Source organism: Pan paniscus, chromosome 16 (assembly GCF_029289425.2).
Source record: "Pan paniscus chromosome 16, NHGRI_mPanPan1-v2.0_pri, whole genome shotgun sequence".
Classification (NCBI taxonomy): Eukaryota; Metazoa; Chordata; class Mammalia; order Primates; family Hominidae; genus Pan; species Pan paniscus.
In genome coordinates, this window is record NC_073265.2 from 48,520,796 (window position 1) to 48,538,613 (window position 17,818).

The 17,818-nt window shown below is 40.6% G+C and overlaps 1 protein-coding gene across 2 annotated transcripts in view; it reads right to left on the reverse strand.

Moving 5' to 3' along the window:
• The window catches only part of MYO1E (myosin IE), a 237,249-nt gene that overhangs the window by 119,149 nt on the left and 100,282 nt on the right, over positions 1 to 17,818 (reverse strand). For both annotated transcript variants that reach the window (XR_010109926.1, XM_003827902.7), the window contains exons 2-4: positions 16,474 to 16,617; positions 5,648 to 5,737; positions 500 to 594 (exon numbers count right to left, since the gene is read on the reverse strand). Coding sequence is in view for 1 of the 2 variants with exons in the window: in XM_003827902.7 (XP_003827950.1) it covers positions 500 to 594; positions 5,648 to 5,737; positions 16,474 to 16,617 (329 nt within the window). In the remaining variant the exon portion in view is untranslated. The remainder of the gene's footprint in view (positions 1 to 499; positions 595 to 5,647; positions 5,738 to 16,473; positions 16,618 to 17,818) is intronic.

Sequence of the window (17,818 nt, forward strand, 5' to 3'; positions counted from 1 at the left end):
CGCATGTGGCCCACGGCCTGCAGCCCACAGGTTGGACAAGATTGACTTAAACCCAGCCAGGATTCAGAGCCATGTCAGACTAGAGGGATTATGAAATGTGGCTACAGACACCTAATGTTGGCAATTACCAGTAATCTTCCCTCAAATTCAATGCAAATGACAAAGTTCACCAAAAATGTTCAAACATGAACTACTAAATTATGAAGGGAAAGAAAAAATAGGGACCTACAGAAAAGGACTTCATCTGACTAAACAGTGAAAACATGTTTATTATACTTACTGCAATCCCATGGAAGCTCAAAAGTTTTATGTTATGGAGCTCTATTATATAGAGTTATAAATAAAGCAAGATAAAGCAGCTAACCTGCTTGCTACTCAGACACATTAACCAGGCTGTGATATCAGTAGCTGTTGCAAAACCACTGCTTATCGACCGAAATCCATAACCACAGCATAGTCTCATATCTTCCACGCCCACTGATAAGGATCTTTTTCATACCTGATGATGACACACTGGTTCTCTCTGTCAATGATCATGTTTCTGTACATATTATCTGCAAGGGCATAGATATGTGGTGGGTTTTCATACTGTGCCTAGAAAAGCAAAAAATAATAATACATAAATAATAATAAAAATTTAAAAATAAAAACAAAATCATGGTCAGATAGGCAATACATTAAATTTCTTTTCCTGAATTTGGAAACGAATCGTGCACTATAGTTCCAATGCCTATCATTACATCTTAAAGGTTGCATGATACAAGAATTCATAAAACTTCCTAGGTCATCAAGGTTACACCCTCACAAAATTAAGACGGAATTTGGAAGCAGTCTCCCATAGGCATATCCATGATTCAGCCTTCCGGATGTGCCCCGTGTCTTCAGACACTCCAGCACCCCACCCTTCCACCCATACACGCCTCTGCAGGTGACAGTCCATTTCTAAATGTTTCTGTAGACACTTGGGCAACAGGTCTTTGGAGAGGCCTGCCAAACACCTAGATCTGACTTCTGCCAGAATTCTAAACTCTTATGTAATTTTTTCTAAGAGGCCACGTTGTAGATTCTGGGGCCTCAGAGGGAATTAGGTGAGATTATCTATGGATCAGAAAAAATACTTAAATCTTTCCATAAGAAGAGGGCAAGAAGATGTGGTTCTTTAAAGGGATAAGCTAGTTTGGCCAGTTTGTTTCATCTCTATTGGAAAAAAAAATCCTACCACACTAAGATATTCTCCTGGGTTTGTGATTTCATCTTATGGGATATCTTAGCTATGCACAAATATCAAACTAAATACATTTTCCATGCTTAATAAATTATCAGGCTGACTTCAGCCCTGCTTTATACAGTTTCTTGACACCCACCTTCACCACAACCTCAAAAATTACTAAAAAGAGAAATACTTTGTTGAGTATATATGGAGAAAGAACACTCCTAGCCTGTAATCACTCCAAGCTACTTGGTAGGCTGAGGCAGAAGAGTTGTTTAACCCTAGGACTTGGAGTCTAGTCTCCACACACACAAAAAAATTTAATTAGCTGGGTGTGGTAGCACATGCCTGCAGTCCTAGCTACTTGGGAGGCTGAGGTGGGAGGACAGCTTGAGTCCAGGAGTTGGAGGATGCAGTGAGCTACAATTGTGGGAATAACAGCATCCAAGCTGCAAGTCTCACAGTGTAAATGACGGATGGGAAAGCAATTTGAAAAGACAGAGTGATATACAAAGGTGAAGCTTAACTTACTTAATCCATCTTTGGATTAATTTACTTAATCCATTTTATTGTGCAGTGACTTACTGTAGAAAAGGGGGCCTGGCTGAGAAGTTGCTGCTCACTGCCGTACTCTGGAAGATGAGAGTTTGGTGGGGAGGGGTTAGGATGAGGGGGCTTTGTATCCAATACCCAGTGTTCTTCCCATGCTGTAGGCAGGGGGCTCATAGGGGGAGCTACCCAGTGAGGGCTGCAAGCTATGCCTAGGACTGGTCACCTAAAGAACCCTATGCAGGAACCAGAATATGTGATCTCTGCCTTAACCTTATGGTCAGGAGTGGATACCTGGATAGGACCTCAGGATATGGTTTTAAATGGACTTCTAGTCCACAATAAGATTGTGCAGGATTATTATAATTATTATTTTAATTTAACAGAGTTTAACTGAGCAAAGAATGCTTCGTGAATAAGGCCGCCCTGGAACAAGAATAGATTCACAGAGCCTCCAGTGCTGCCATATGCCATAAGATTTTTGGGCAGAAAAAGGAAAGTGATATACAGAAAATGGAAGTGAGGGCTGGCCCTGGCTCAGGCCTGTAATCTCAGCACTTTGGGAGGCTGAGGTGGGAGGATCACTTGAGGTCAGGAGTCCGAGACCAGTCTGGCCAACGTGGCAAAACCCAGTATCTACTAAAAACACAAAAATTAGCCAGGCGTGTTGGCAGATGCCTGTAATCCCAGCTACTCAGGAGGCTGAGGCAGGAGAATTGCTTGAATCCAGGAGGTGGAGGTTGCAGTGAGCTGAGATTGCACTATTGCACTCCAGTCTGGTGAAGAGCGAGACTCCGTCTCAAAACAAAACAAAACAAACAAACAAACAAATATATATCTAGAAAATGGAAGTGAGGTACAGAAACAGCCAGATTAGTTACAGATTAGTTTAGAATTTGCCTTATTTGAACACAGTTTGAATAGTTGGCCACCTTTGATTGGCCAAAACTCAGTGACTGGCAGAAAAGTAGGTTATAGTTTGTTTATACATCTGGTTAGGCTACAGTTCACTGTGTACAGAGAAATATTTAGGGCTGGGTGTGATGGCTAATGCCTGTAATCCCAGCACTTTCAGAGGCAAGGCCAGAGGGTCACTTGAACCCAGCAGTTCCAGATCAACCTGGGCAACATAGTGAGACCTCCTCTCTACAAAAAAGAAACAAAATTAGCTGGACATGGTGGTGTGTGCCTGTAGTCCCAGCTATTTGCTTGGGAAGCTGCAGTCGGGGGATTGCTTGAGTCCTGGAGGTGGAGGTTCCTGTGAGCCAAGATCACAGCACTGCGCTTCAGCATGGGTGACAGAGTGAGACTTTGTTTCAAAAGAAAAAAAAAAAAGAAGAAAACATTTAGACTCAACTTAAAATATGTAAGGAGGCAGCTTTAGGCTAAACTTAATTTAACAATTCCCCTCTCTTGTTTTTTTTGTTTTTGTTTTTAAATAGAGACAGGGTCTCACCATGTTGCCCAGGCTGGTCTTGAACTCCTGGGCTCCAGTGATCCTCCCACCTTGGCTTCCCAATGTGCTGGGATTATAGGCATGAGCCACCATGCCCAGTCCAATTTCCCTCTTTTGGTCATCCTCTCAATTTTGAGACACTGACCAAAACTTTAGGCACTGATGTCACTCTGTCACCATTGTAAAAATGTACTTACTTGTTCTCAAATATCATTGAGAAATAACAGAACAGTAGGGTTTGTAAGATTGGAACAAAGACTCTAGGTTACTTTTTGTAAGGGTTAGAGTAGAGCGGACCTCCTCCTGCTGGCATCTCCTGGTCTGTTTCTTTAAAGTTTCGATTATGTCACATGTAACATGAGTGATTCCATGTTGGTATGGTTTGGTCTGGTCTGTTAGGGGCTACTGCATGAGATCAGTCCAAAACAATGGACTCTCATAATTTTGTTTAAAAATTCCCCTCTTTAGGTCAGGTTCTCACTTAGGTGAGAGTGTCACCAAAACTTAGCCCTTAGCACCCCTCTCAGTTACCATCATTTTGGGTTTCTGGTCTCAAGTGCACAAACATCATTAATGACTCTTTGAAAATGAGAAAGTAGAGGACTGTAAGAAAGACACGAAGATGGAAAATGGAAGGAAATGGAGTGGAAAGCAAGCTATGGGCAGTGGGGGAAAGTCATTGCCCAGTAAGGCTTCAACGCTGCTGAACTGTCATACTTGACCTTTGCGTGTCACTCTATATTTTCCAAACTGGTTTCCTATCTGTGGTCTTATTGAACCTCTCAGCTATCTGTGACAAAACTATAGAGTGGGCATTTCCTTTACCTGATTCTTCCCTCCCCTGAGACTCTCAAAGTCATTAGGACCTGACTTCAACTCCTAGCTCCATCACTCAGTAGATTTTAGTACTTCACCTCTCTGAGCCTCAGTTTCCTCATCTGTGAAATGGAGATAGATGTTATGACACAGCCAGCATCCAGGGCTGTTTTATTATTGCTGCAAGTATAACATAGTACATGGCACTCAGTAAATTCCAGTTTTACAATAATCTGTTACTATTAGCAGTAAAATTGAGCATATTTTTTAGAAATTCTACATTTCCTTAAAGAGAACACTTCAAAAGATAAATGGTCTAAAAGGGATGTGTATACAGCAACCCTTTTCAGAAAACTGGAGAGAAACACACATGCACAGCACTTCCATCTACAGCGCCTTGGCTGTCATTGAGGACGCCAAGCCAGCTCTGTGCGCCTGCTGATCAGGGCACTAGGGCAGGGCCAGCCTCTGCTGACAGTGTTTCCCTTGTGCTGGGCTCCCATAAAGGCAGCATTATCAAAGGTCTTTCGCGTGGCAGCCTCCTTCGGCTCCAGCTACCAGTATCATTCATCTGGCAACAATGGGGTGGGCTCTTGCTCTGGGTAAATTGCCTTCCACTTCAACTGATGAATTTGTGTGGGCTCTCTTTTGTTTGCTTTTTAGGGGTCAGGATTAATGAATACTCTTGTGCTTCTGCTGCAGTGGGAAGGAAAAGGAAAGGAAAAAGATGCAGAGATGGGGAGGCCTGGGGAAGTGATGAACCACAGAATAAAATATATTAAGGAGAATTACAGCTTCCATTTTTACTATACAACTGAAATGGCTATGGAGCTGATTATGAATAGGAACCAGGGTCAAATTAATAAATGAAGTAATACAAGATTCATTTTTCATGTTGAAGTCATAGTCATAGTTTAACAATGGTTCTGATTCTGCAAATCAGTACCCATTGCTCTATTTTTTTACCCATAACTGATTTTTATTCCTTAGATTTTTGTGGCATATATGGAAGCAGGAAGATCCCTAAGCTGTAGGTCCTACATCCTATTTAACAAATTTTCTATGCAAATAAGGCTCAAATATTAGACAGTCCTAAGCTTTTTTGAGCTCTGCTCTAAAAAGCAGATCATTGGCCAGGCATGGTGGCTCACCAGCACTTTGGGAGGCTGAGGCAGGTGGATCACCTGAGGTCAGGCGTTCAAGACTAGCCTGACCAACATGGTGAAATACCGTCTCTACTAAAAATACAAAATTAGCCAGGTGTGGTGGTGCATGCCTGTAATCTCAGCTACTTGGGAGGCTGAGGCAGGAAAATTGTTTGAACCCGGAAAGCGGAGGTTGCAGTGAGCGGAGATCATGCCATTGCACTCCAGCCTGGGCAACAAGAGCAAAATTCTGTCTCAAAAAAAAAATAATAATAAAATAAAAATAAAATAATAAAAATTAAAAAATAAAAATAAAAAGCAGATCATTAAAAATCAAACAATGTCACTCAAGTTTCTCCAATAAAAAATTCATAATAGAAAAGTGCAAAAGTACTGCTAACTTCAAGAAAAACCATGTCTGCATCATAAAAGCCCTAAATAAGGCAGTAATTTATGTGACATGTAACTTACCGCTCCTTGGTACATTTCAATTTCCTTTTCCCCAAAATATGGCATCTGCTTGAAAGGGTTGACTGAGATTAATACAGATCCTATATATGTCTGAATTTAACTCAGTTAAGGTCCATCATTAATCTTCATAGCTACACATTTTTCAAATTAAGTAACCAGATGTTATCAAGAATTCGTAATGACTGTCCAAGTGGAAAGCTTGTGTACTTGTTTTCTAAAAGATTACAAGTAAAGACGAAAGCAATCATCCAACTAGCACAGGCTTTATTCCTCCTAAGGAAGAGTAATAAATTACCAAGGTGCTACAAAATGAAATCATTATTTTAAATGAACTAAAGCACATTCTTTCAAGATGGGTGACACGTACAGCAAGGAGAAAAGAAAACAAAGGAAAAATGGCCAAAGAGTGAAAAAAGCAGTTATCAGTCCTCCCCTCAAATGATATGCATTTTTTCCTTTGAACTTTCGTATCCGTTAGGTACACTAAAAACATATTCATCAGCCGGGCGTGATGGCTCATGCCTGTAATCCCAGCACTTTGGGAGGCTGAGGTGGGGAGATCATTTGAGGTCAGGAGCTCAAGACCAGCCTGGCCGACATGGTGAAACTCCGTCTCTACTAAAAATACAAAAATTAGCCAGGTGTGGTGGCACATGCCTGTAGTGCCTGCTACTGTACTCAGGAGGCTGAGGCAGGAGAATCATATGAACCCATGAGGCAGAGGTTGCAGTGAGCCAAGATCATGTCATTGCACTCCAGCCTGAGCAACATAGTGAGACTCTTGTCTCCAAAAAAAAATAAAATAAAAAAAATTCATCTACTTATTTAACAAATACAGGGATACAAGATGAACTAACAGCTCTGTTCTCAAGAAGCTTACAGGAATTAAAAGGCATCAATGAGGTAATTTTCTGGCCAGGTGCAGTGGCTCATGCCTGTACTCCCAGCATGTTAGAAGGCCGAGGGGGTGGATCGCTTTAGGCCAGGAGTTTGAGGCCAGCCTGGGCAACATAGCAAAACTCCATCTCTAAAAAAAAAAAAAAAAAACATTAGCCAGGCATGGGGGCGTGTGCCTGCAGTCCCAGCTACTGGGGAGGCTGAGGTGGGAGGATTGCTTGAGGCCAGGAGGCGGAGGTTGCAGTGACCCCAGATCAGAGGTTACAGCAAGCCAAGATCACGTCACCGCATTCCAGCCTGGGTGACAGAAAGAGACCTTGTCTCAAAATAACAGTAATAATCATAAATAAGGTAGTTTTCAGAGAAGAAAATTATAAACCCACCTACATCAGGTTTAGGGAAAGAAGGTATTATTTCTGCTTGGGGAATACAAGATGGCCTCTCAGAGAGGCTATGCTTATGCTGGGCCTTAAAAATTTTACACAACATATTTTAATATATGAAAATAAATGAAGACTTATGATCACATGAAAAATATTTCCAATTATTCATTCAACAATCAACTAATTTGAATTGGGTGCTTACTTAACATGCCAGGCACTGTTTTAGATGCTCGGGATATGACAGTGAACAAAATAAATAGAATATATATGACTTCTTGACTTCATGGAGAAAAAAAATCTAAACAACAAACACACAGAGACATTCAAAACTGTTTCTTTCAATGATCAATTTCAAGGTGTTTAGAAATTTTACAAATAAATTGTTAAACAGAAAGTTATTTACAAATATATAGTTTTAGATAAAGACTTAAAACTATGAGATTTCCTCCCACAGGGGAACATTTTTATATTTACATATTAAGACCTGTGTACCATGAAAACCAGCCCAGGTGTTCAGTCAGATTGGCTGGTGCTGATGGAGATAAAATAGGACCTACCTGATAGTCTCACTATACTTAAATGAAATAATTATAGAACACTCAGCACTGTGAGCACAGCACATAGTAATGGCTTTTCCTTAATTAATATCCTCTAAGGCACATGTTTTATCATTTAATATCTCAAATCATGATGCATGTTTCAAGTGTGGCTTAACATGCCAGGCGCTGTTTTAGAGGCAATGGTTTGTTAGTTTCTATTAGACATAGTGTTATTATTACTGAATACAAATCAATGTGCGATGGATCATATAATCATATAATTTTTTTAAAGATAATATTTTAGATTACTGTGTATATACAAAGGTAAGCATGCAGAATGACATGATTGTGATTTTACTTCTCTTTGTCACTGACCAGAAAGATCTTCATACTTAAAGGGGTGGAACATGAATTGCTATTAGGGAAGATGAAGTGGTTTTAAGACCACTTCAGCAGTGCCCAGTTCTGGTCTAAGGGCAGGCCATAGTGCTAAGAGAAAATGCTGATGAGACAGTGAGCCATAACTGAAAATTACTGAAGAGTTACGGAAGCAGGGCCATGGAAAATGTATTCCCAATTGCCAAAGTCAGATAAGGCCAATGATAGATTAGTGAAAATTTAGGACACATACATGTACTGTTAAAATTATCAAACAGGTAAGACGTCCATGATGCCGTAGCCAAGACTCAATAAGGGATTATAAAATTAATTAAACACATATACATTTACATCTTAGCAACAAATAACAACCTATTTGACTTCAGGTTGACTGTCCCTTATCCAAAATGCTTTTTGCAGATTGTGCATTTTTTCATATTTTGGAACGTTTGCATTACACTCACCACCAGCTCAGCATCCCTAACCCAAAAATCCAAAATCGAAATGCTCTGAAGAGCATCGTGTCGATTATCAAAACATTTCAAACTTTGCAGCATTTCAAATTTGGAATTTTCAGATTAAGGATACTCAGCCTGTACAGGGAAACTGAGGCATGGAGAAATTTTAAAAGTTGCTTAAGGTCACACACTATAAGTGGCAGAGCTATGATTCAAACTCAGGCAGTCTGGATCCCACGGCCATACTCTTAATCAAAAGCTAGAATGTCTAAGATAAGCAGGTACTGTTGTGTTAATATTATTATTGGTAGCCAGATTTAGCAAATAAAAACACAGAAAACTAGTTAAATTGGAAAGTCATTCAAACAAGAATTTTTTAAAGTATGTTCCAAATAAGTATGTTCCCCAGTAATATTTGGTACATACTTATAGTAAAAAGTAACTTGTTGTTTATCTGAAATTCAAACTTAACCAGCATTCCTGAATTTTATCTGGCAACCCTAAATTGGCAGCCTCTTCTAACTTAGATTCTGTGATGCTTTGCATACTCGAAAACCTAATTCCCTTAGGTGGATTTTTAAAGTATCTTTTCTAATTGGTAAGGACCTAATCAAAATTGAATGAACGAGCGGGGTGTGGTGGCTCAAGCCTGTAGTCCTAGCACTTTGGGAGAATAAGGTGGGTGGATCCCTTGAGCTCAGGAGTTCGAAACCAGCCTGGGCAATCTAGTGAGACCTCATCTCTACAAAAAATTTTTTAAAAATTAGCCAGGCATGTTGGTTGGTACGTGCCTGTAGTTCCTGCTGAGGTGGGAGGATTGCTTAAGCCAAGCAGGTCGAGGTTGCAGTGAGCCATGATCATGCCACTGCACTCCAGCCTGGGCAACAGAGCCAGACCCTGGCTCCCCAAAAAAACAAACAAACAATTAATGAATGAAGTAATAATGATTCTTATGGTAAACCCAATTTTAAAGAAATACAGCACTGCTAGAACCATCTTCACTTCAGAAGAGGAAGATGTTTATTTCATGTCTACATCCATCCCCAGGGAAAAACAGGCAAATAAGCTCCTTCCATGGAGGAGGGTACTTGTTCCCTTAGTTGTAAAGGGAATGTGGTTACTGCCGCCTTGTCCTAGACAAATTGATCACTGCACACAAAGAATAAAGGGCTGCCCTCAGGACAACAGACAAAGGTACCACCTCCCCACCAATCCCTTGGTTACTCAATAAATATGAATTCAGTTGCATATGAGCTCCTAAAGTGACCTGTTAATTTGCTATATAAAGAGATATCTCATTAAGTCTTGATTTTTCACCAAGTAGATTACATAAATTCTGATTAGGGCCTGGTTAAGGAGATATTCAGGAAAAAAAACAAAAACAAAAATTTATTTTGGACTATTCTAGGCCAATCGTGAATCAATGACTCAGGTCAGAATGAAATGAAGAGGGAAATTTGTACCTGCTCCCTAAATTTATCAGTAGGGTTCTTGGGGATAATACTATTTGGGAAGATACCTAAAAAATAAAGTTTGGTTTAAAATGGCTGTTTCTGGTTGGGTGCTATAATCACAACACTGTGGGAGGACAAGTGGGATGATTGCTTGAGTCCAGGAGTTCGAGACCAGCCTGGGCAATATACTGAGACCCCATCTCCTAAAAAAAAAAAAAAAAAAAAAAATTGCCAGGCATGGTGGTCTTCACATGTAGTCCCAGCTACTTGGGAGGCTGAGGTGGGAGGATCACTTAGGCCTGGGAAGGCAAGGCTGCAGCGAACTGTGATCACGCCATTGCTCTCCAGCTTAGGTGACAGAGCAAATAAAATAAAATAAAAAATTTTTAAAAAGTCTCAAAAAATAAAATGGCTATTTCTACAGAAAAACTAAGGAGAATTTAATTGATTTAAAGAAAATAAACATATTGTAGTTATTTCGGGTGAGAGTTTGGAATAATTGTTTATCTAAACAATTCTCACCTTTTCCACCTTGCTATGTCTGCAGAGACCTTAGCTATTTTCCGGACACCTGTGCTCTCCTGCTGCTTTGGGAACTCCAGGTAATTCCAACAATGCTCACTCCCACTCCTGTTGCATAATTCAGGTGTGCCTCTGGGAAAAGCCGTTCGGATCATTGTCTTTACCCACATAATCCTTGGTGGTGAAGGTGTGGCCTAAGGTTAATTTTCAAACTGCATAAAGATATGGAGCTATGATACCAAAAAACAGAAGGAAAAAAATGCCAATTATTTAAAAGACTCTGGGAGACAGAAGAAACCCAAGATATCTTTAACTGATGGGTTCCCAAATGCCTGCCCGTGGATCTATCAGTTTTCATTGACCTGCAGCAAGAATGACAAAAAAACAAACAATGCACTGCATTTTTCATAAAGCTTAATTTATTCAAAATAAAGAAACTGTCCTTTATTCTTAGATTATGTCCTTCCTACGTTTTTGGTGTAAAAATATTCTTTCTTTTATGAAATGTGATGGCAGTACAACTTTCAAATTTTGTTTGTTTTTTGTTTTGCTGTTCTTTTTTTTTTTTTTTTTTTTTTTTGAGACGGAGTCTCAGTCTGTCACTCGGATGGAGTGCAGTGGTGTGATCTTGGCTCATTGCAAGCTCCGCCTCCCAGGTTCACACCATTCTCCTGCCTCAGCCTCCGGAGTAGCTGGGACTACAGGCACCCGCCACCACGCCTGGCTAATTTTTTACATTTTTAGTAGAGACGGAGTTTCACCTTGTTAGCCAGGATGATCTCGATCTCCTGACCTTGTGATCCGCCCGCCTTGGCCTCCCAAAGTGCTGGGATTACAGGCGTGAGCCACTGTGCCCAGCCTCAAATGTTTGTTTTTAATAGTCTTATTAGGCAATGCTAAGAGTTGAACTTTTAAAATCTTTTTTTTTTTTTTTTTTTTTTTTTGAGGTGGAGTCTTGCTCTGTCACCAGGCCGGAGTGCAGTGGTGCAATCTCGGCTCACTGCAACCTCTGCCTCCCGGGTTCAAGCAATTCTCCTGCCTCAGCCTCCCAAGTAGCCGGGACTACAGGCATGCGCCACTACGCCCGGCTAATTTTTGTATTTATAGTAGAGACGGGGTTTCACCATGTTGGCCAAGATGGTCTCAATCTCCTGACCTCATGATCCACCTGCCTCAGCCTCCCAAAGTGCTGGGATTACAGGCATGAGCCACTGTGCCCAGCCGGTTAAAATCTATTTGAATAGTCAGTGAATTTCCCAAAACCACCTACACTGGTCGAGTGGACTTCCTTGGGTTCATCCCTGAGGTGGCACAGGGAGGTGAGTTGACTTTCCCAGAGTCACGTGGAGAATGGGTGGGCTGGAACTCGAAGCTTTGGCTCCAGCCCGGCGTCTGTCTTGCTATATAGCATGCTGCCCCTCCAGTGAACTGGATGCCAAGGGCCAGACCTCACTCGGAACAACTACGCTGCTTTGAAATCTAGTGGGTCTGGCACGAAAATCTGGACTCCTAATTCAAGGATTAAAAATGCCAAACACACCTGAGTGCGGTCTTTGAGTAAAAACAAGTTTGGAGAAAGTTAGACCGAATGAACACACAGTGCTTTGCGCAGGAACTCTTTTCGTCGGCCAAGTGGTCAGAAGTGCTCTCTCCCCACGCACAATAGAGAACACTGTAATGTTTTCCTCATAGATCTTACAATGTCATTGTAAAAAGTGTGGCAACACTGATGACAAACAGATGGCAAATTAAACCTTGTCATAGGACAAATAACTCAAAAATAGGGAGTTTTATTGGTAAACGATGTCAGCATTTTCTAAGTGGATTTTTTTTTCCTAATGTAGAAGAAATGTGCATTCAGCCTGAATGCATTAACAATCGATCGCCCCAAATGCTGACTTTCAAAACAAGACAATGTGCAGGAATTAGATATAGAAGGGATAAAGTGAGCAATTTTATAACTCAATTCGAAATCAAGTCTCTTCTCGTCTTAACAGTTAAACATAGGAGAGGAAAAAACCCAACTCTTACTTATGGTAATGCCATTCAATTATAATATTCCCTTAACACTGAAGTGTTAAAGGATGCTTTTATCACTTAGCAGAGGAGGACTTGCAGCAGAGCCCCTGTATTATTTCACAAACATCCATCAAGCTCCCTCAAAGCTGAAAGCTATTCTGTGCTAATGATAGAAAGCACATTTATGCTGGGCTTCCCATATATTGAGTGGGTAGAGATTTCTAAAACATAAAGTCATTAGTGGTCAAGTAACTCATTTCCTTGGTAGAACACACGATTAGTCATTGATTCAAAGGCATTAATTCAAAGGCGCATAAACAGCCCTCTCTGTGTGAGTCATTTAAAAATTCTGTTGTCTGAATTTAAAAAGCAAGTCTTAACAGTCAACAAATTGTCAATGAATACTTAATACAATGCACCATGCCAAAAATTATGCAGAAAACCAAGAAATACATGAGGCAGGATGATGCCATTTTTGTTAAAATTAACAAGAAAGCACACATATATGCATGGCCATATGTGGTTAAACTGAAAGCTCTACACCAAGAGATTAATAAGAACTAACCTTTGGTGATGGGTTCTGGGTGACTTTGGTTTTTTTTTTTTTTTTTGCTTCACTGCATGGTATGAGCCATGTTAAATGAACCTACATTGCTTTAAAGGGTCTTTATATGCTGCTTTTTGAAGAAGATACACAAGACATAGTCCCTGCTTCTGGTGTTTTGGGAGTAAACAATCGTGATTGGGAGGAGTGAGGCCGCCTGGAGTTATGAAGGACTGACTACGGACATCATTTGTTTCTTTTTATACTCAGCTTACCAAAAAACCGTATTTCCATCTTTATAATGCAGTAAGTCCAGCCCACATTCCAAGAACATTTCAAAATATAATTTGTACAACTACTACATTCAGCGGAAATGAAGACTTCTATGGGCTTGTCAATCCTCCATTTATAACGGTTTCCGTGGCAAAATGCATTTTAATTTCCAATAAACAAGTTTACAGTTGAATTTTTGGAAAATAACTCGGAAATATGGGAAGCACTTACACACCTGCCCTAGTGCATGGTAATAATGACTCATACTTACTGTTTACTTGCTGCATTCTTTATTTGGTTTCACCCTACAACAGCCTTATGTGGGAGATTTTATTATTACTCCCATTTTACAGGTACGGAAAGCAAGGCACAGAGGTCACAAAACGTTTCGGTCACCAAATCTATGCAGAGCAAGGTTTGAAGCCAGACAGTCCAGATCCACATCCTGCCACCCAGCTCCTTCTAATCAATTATCTGCCAGTTTTCATGTGCTGTGGGTGCTGCACGTAAAAGTGATTAACATTTTTTGACGGTGTTAAGTCCGGATAAAGTAAGCATATTTCAGTATTTTGACCAAATAAAATAAAAACCTGCAAACTGAACATAACTGTTTTTGTACAATTCAATTAAATGAAGCTGCTGGGCGCGGTGGCTCATGCCTGTAATCCCAGCACTTTGGGAGGCTGAGGTGGACAGATCATGAGGTGAAGAGATTGAGACCATCCCGGCCAACATGGTGAAACCCCATCTCTACTAAAAATACAAAAATTAGCTGGGCGTGGTGGTGCACGCCTGTAGTCCCAGCTACTCGGGAGGCTGAGGAAGGAGTGAATCTGGGAGGCGAAGGTTGCAATGAGCCAAGATTGCGCCAACTGCACTTCAGCCTGGCGAGAGAGCAAGACTCCATCTCAAAAAAAAAAGGAAGCCCTGCACAGGTATCTGGAGCAGAAGTCAGCAAATTTTTTTCTGCAAAGGGCCAGAAAGTAAATATTTGAGACTTTGCAGAGAGTCTGTTACAACTACTTAGCTCTGCCACCATAGTGTGAAAACAACCCTAAACAATAACTAAACAAATGAGCATGGCTGTGTTCCAACAAAACTGCTGTCCAAAAAATGGTGGTGAGTAAGATTTTGTCTGTCAGCCATAGGTCGCCACCCTGATCCAGAAGTTATATAAGTAAATAATAACGTAATGTATATTTCAAAATTGCTGAGTATAGATTTTAAATGTTTACACCACACACAATAAGTATGTGAAGTGATGGATATGTTAATTAGCTTGATTTTATTATTCCAAAATGTATATACATATTAAAACATCACATTGCCAGGCGCAGTGGCTCATACGTGTAGTCCTAGCACTTTAGAAGGCCGAGGCAGGTGGGTTGCTTGAGCTCAAGAGTTTGAGACCAGCCTGGGCAACATGGTGAAACCCTGTCTCTACAAAAAATCAGCCAGGCATCGTGGTGTGTGCATGTAGTCCAGCTACTTGGGAGGCTGAGGTGGGAAGATCACCTGAGCCGGGGAGGCGGAGGTTGCAGTGAGCCGGGATCGTGCCACTGCACTCCAGCCTGGGTGACAGAGGGAGACCCTGTCTCAAAAAAAAAAGAAAGGAAAAGAAAAAAGAAACAAAAATCACATTATATCCCACAACTATATACAATTACTATTTGTCATTTAAAAATACAATAAATTCACTTTTTTTTTTTTGGAGACAGAGTCTTGCTCTGTCACCCAGGCTGAAGTGCAGTGGTGCGATTTTGGCTTGCTGCAATCTCTGCCTCCCAAACTTAAGCAATTCTCCTGCCTCAACCTCCCAAGTTACAAGTTATGCCTTGTAACTGGGATTACAAGGCATATGCCACCATACCCCGCTAATTTTGCATTTTTAGTAGAGGTAGGGTTTCACCATGTTGGCCAGCCTGGTCTCAAACTCCTGACCTCAAGTGATCCACCCGCCTCTGCCTCCCAAAGTGCTATAAAAAGAAAATAAATGTTTTAAATTATGCAATTATAATGTAGCCAATAAATCCAACTATATCTGTTAATCCTTGAAAACAGAGTTTCAGAGGTTTAACTACAGATATTGGTAAAATTCCCTTATAGTAAATAAGAAACAGCAGAGTACTGGTCAGAATGGTCCAAATGCCTTGGAATAATGCTGTTAATTATTTAACAGTATTGTTTGTTAAATACCTGATAAGTTGAACCCGACCCCCCAGAACTTACCAGTGATGGGATAGGCAGCCGCTGCAAAAGTTATTACTGCAAAGGTTCCCATGCTTTTAGCTAATAGTCAAAAAACCAGTTTAAGTAATCATAATAAGCCACTGATGTGAAAACTATTCTTCCCCAAGCTTTTTGGGTAAAAATCTAAGATGTATATTACATCAGAAGCAAAGACTCCACTTTTTAATAAGTCATCCATGATACCATACTTTCAGAAGGCACTACTGGCATCCAAGTTAAACTTCTTGGTACTATTACACAGATTTCACACCGAGTTTTGCATGTCCATGACTAACTCTCACAATAGTTCCACCAGGATATCTTTACATAGTTGCATCAAACAAAACTCCTATAGAACTTAAGCAAATATCACAGTTCCCTGTTGATAATGAAGTCAACCCATATTTGAATCAAATTTCCATTCTGCATTTTTTAAAGCCCCATAAAAAATGGCATCTGGCAAGCTAAAATTGAAACATAAAGAACAACTGAAGAACGTCAAGCATTTTCAATAGTCGATCTTCACTTCTCACATTTCCTTTAGTAAACATTAAAACGCAGAAAAACTGGCAACATTTTTAAGTCTTTTAAGTGCAGACTCAAATGTCTCTGCTTTGCAGTCAGGATGCATTATTGATAGAACTCTTTGCAAACCAGGACTTCCTCTAGGAAGAGCAGAGGTTTTAGATACCACGTGCATGACTAGAGCATGTCAAAGGGACGATATTATAGATTAAAGTAGATGAATACTGGCTGCATCTTTACTTTGTGAAATGCCAGGAGAATAACCGGGCATCATCTTTGCCCTTTGCACAGCCTGAACCAAGTGATATAAACATACAAAACCTCATTCTGAAACGGTGAAAACAATGTGAGCACACAGCATCTGTTTGGACTTTCAGATAGCTCTTCTCAAGCCAGGAATAAAGCCACAAGTTCAGTTTTTATTTTATTTTTTATAATAGAGATGGGGTCTCCCTGTGTTGCCAGGATGGTCTGGAAGTCCTGCCTTAGCCTTCCAAAGTGCTGGGATTACACACGTGAGCCACTGCACCCAGCATAAAGCCACAATTTAACTGTGGACACTGTAATATCACTTAGAAATGTCCAAAGCAGCCGATAAAGGATACAAAAATGTAGTCATCCATGTATCTCTTCTTCAGATTCTCCACGATGGAGTTCTCTGTGATCTTGGACAGTAGCACCATGTCGTCCACACCACTGTGCTTGACATTGTGGCTTTGCCAGTGGTACTGGTAGACACCTTTGCTTCCCTGGGAACATAAAACATACAATTACTAGGATAGTTTGTTTTCCCCTGTAGTAACAAAGAAAAAAAGCTGTTAATTTCCCAAATATTCTTAAAATAAAATGTAGCAGAAAGAGCAGTGCAGAGAAAGATTCTGCAATCGATAAGATGAGGATTCAAGTTCCAGCTTTGCTACCTACAGACTAAGTAAAGTGGGGAAAAGCTACCTAAGCTCATGTGTCCCTGAAGTGACACAAAGTGACTTCTCTTTTCTCATTTGTAAAATGGGAGACAGACCCATTTCACAACGTTGCTGTAAGGATTAAATAAAATAATATGTGTGAAGTGCTAAACAGTGTCAGGAATACAGCACAACACACGGTCGATAGTCTCGGATGAGACTATCCTTCAACCATACTGTTGTGTTGAATTTGTCGGTGAAAATAAGCAACGACATAGAAACTTTCTGGTCTCGTTTTGCAAACTACATGACAGAATCCAGAAATGGAAAGAATATGTATCACACAAAGACTATGTCACACGGTCATAATTTCTCAAGTCATCTAAATTACTTTCCCTTCATAAACTTATCACTGTCATATGTGTAATACTGGCTTTCCATATTCAAAAGATAGGCTACATTTTTATGACTGATTACTGCTCCAGTAACGAGGATGTGGACAGGACAGATGAAACGAGATCACGGAACATGCCCAGGAGGGGAAGGCCTCATCCCCGCATGGCCCCCTTGGGTAGATGAAGCTGTGGCCCTCATCTACGTCTGGGATTTTTCAGCTTCACACCAGGGGCGGCCTCTGAACACTCTGTGGGCTGCAGGGCTTCCTTTCATTTGGCATTTCTGTAGTGGGGTCCCCCATGTGTTCAGCTATGTGACAAGTTCTTATGGCACACTTGGGGAGCTTAAAGTCCTATGAAGACACCTAGATAATGATGGAACAAAGTGACTCATGAGCACTTGGGGAGCTGAGCACTTGGGCAGTTCAAAGTCCCTTGAAGGACACCTAGATAATGATGGAATAAAGTGATTCATGCGTCAATAACAGTCAACATAAATACACACAAAATGGGTGTTCCAGGAGTGGAGGTTAGGCCACTTTGTCCTGGGAGAGGCAGAAGAAATGACTTCCCAGAAAAGGAGCCATTTGAAGTAGGTCTAAGATATTTAGAATTTGCCGGAGGAGACCAGAGGAGGAAGGACATTCATT